Source organism: Vollenhovia emeryi, unplaced genomic scaffold (assembly GCF_000949405.1).
Source record: "Vollenhovia emeryi isolate VEMERY1.0 unplaced genomic scaffold, V.emery_V1.0 DF940712.1, whole genome shotgun sequence".
Lineage (NCBI taxonomy): Eukaryota > Metazoa > Arthropoda > Insecta > Hymenoptera > Formicidae > Vollenhovia > Vollenhovia emeryi.
This window is the reverse complement of record NW_011965654.1, coordinates 1-1,506: the sequence shown is the minus strand read 5'-3', so window position 1 is coordinate 1,506 and position 1,506 is coordinate 1. Positions and strand designations below refer to the sequence as shown.

General features: G+C 48.1%; 1 protein-coding gene across 1 annotated transcript; it reads left to right on the top strand.

Annotated features, from left to right (window-relative positions):
- Nucleotides 1–577: 577 nt before the first annotated feature.
- LOC105555804 (golgin subfamily A member 6-like protein 22) lies at nucleotides 578–1,384 on the top strand (the record flags this gene model as incomplete). Its single annotated transcript, XM_012002844.1, has 1 exon — nucleotides 578–1,384. A coding segment is annotated over exon 1 (807 nt), but the record flags the coding sequence as incomplete, so codon positions are not given.
- Nucleotides 1,385–1,506: the final 122 nt, after the last annotated feature.

The window sequence follows — 1,506 nt, the reverse complement described above, 5'->3', positions numbered from 1 at the left end:
AGGTTTTTGGAACGTGGCGGGGGTAAGGGGGAAAGACGAGGGATTTTGGGAAAGGATTGAGGAATGGGATGTCGTAGGATTGGTGGAAACATGGGTGGAAGAAGGTGAGTGGAAGGCATGGAACGAGAGGGTACCGGGAAAATTTAGATTGTCGATACAAGGAGCGAAAAAGGAAGGAAGGAGAGGAAGGGTGAAGGGCGGCATCTGGATGGGGTTAGAAAGGGATTGGAAGGAGAGGAAGGAGGGGAGAATGATGAGGGGTTGATGATAAAAGAGATAGTGTGGAAGGGAGAGAGATGGCAGGTAGGAACGGTGTACATTAGAGAGAAAATGGGGAGGGTACTGGAAAAGATAAAAGGAGGAAAAGAAGATAGGAGAGGAGTAAAGGGGTGGATAGTAGGGGGGATTTTAATGCGAGGACGGGAGAGAATGGAGCGATAGAAGACGGGGAGGAGGGAAGGGGGAGAAATTCGAAGGATAAAGTAGTAAATAAACAGGGAAGAGAGCTGATAAAATGGGTAGAGGAGGAAGGATGGGGCATAATGAATGGGGGAAAAGAGGGGGACGAAAAAGGGTGATGACATTTACGGGAGGGAGAGGGGAGACGGTGATAGACTACGTGATAGGGGATAGGGGAGCTTGGGAAAGAATAGAGAGACTAGAGGTGGGGGGAGAGATGGACTCGGACCATCAATCGATAACAGTATGGCTGGGAGGAAAGGGAGGGAAGAGAAAGAAGAATAAGGGGAAAATATGGATAGAGAAGGTAAGCTGGACGAAAGAGGCAAGAGAAGAATTCAGGAAAGTAACGGAAGAGATAGAGATAGGAGAAGAGGGGGTAAATGGGGCGTGGGAGGAGTTGATCGGGAAGATTAAAAAGATGGTCAGGGTGGAGAGGAAGAGAAAGAGGAAAGGAGGAAGTGGAGGATGGTGGGGCAAGGAAGGAAAAAGAAGAAAGAAGGAGGTAGAGACGATGCTGAAAGAGTGGAAAAGAGGAAGAGAGGTAGGGAAGATTATAAGGAAAAAAAAAGAGTATAAGGTATGGTGTGAGGAAAGGAAGAGAGAAGAGAATGAGAAGTGGATGAAACGGGCGAAGGAGGCGAAGACGCAAAAGCAGGTATGGGAAATAATCAATAAAGAGAGGAAGAGAGGAATAGAGGTAAACGAAGAGATAGAGATGAAGGAGTGGGATAATTATTTTAGGGGATTGTTAGGAGGTAGAGAGATAGGAGTAGACGGAGGGCCAGGGAGGGTAAGGAGGGGAGGAGGGGCGGAAGAGGGGGAAAGGGAGGGGGAAGATGAATTAGAAATGGAAGAGATTGAGAGGGCGATGGGAAAACTGAAGAAGAGAAAAGCGGCGGGAGAGGATGGGATACAGAATGAGGTGTGGATCTGGGGAGGAAAGGGGTTAAGAAGAGCTATGGGGGAGATATGTAGAAGGGTGTGGAGAGGAGAAGGTTTCCCAGAGCGATGGAAGGACGGGATAATTGTGCCAATTGCTAAAAA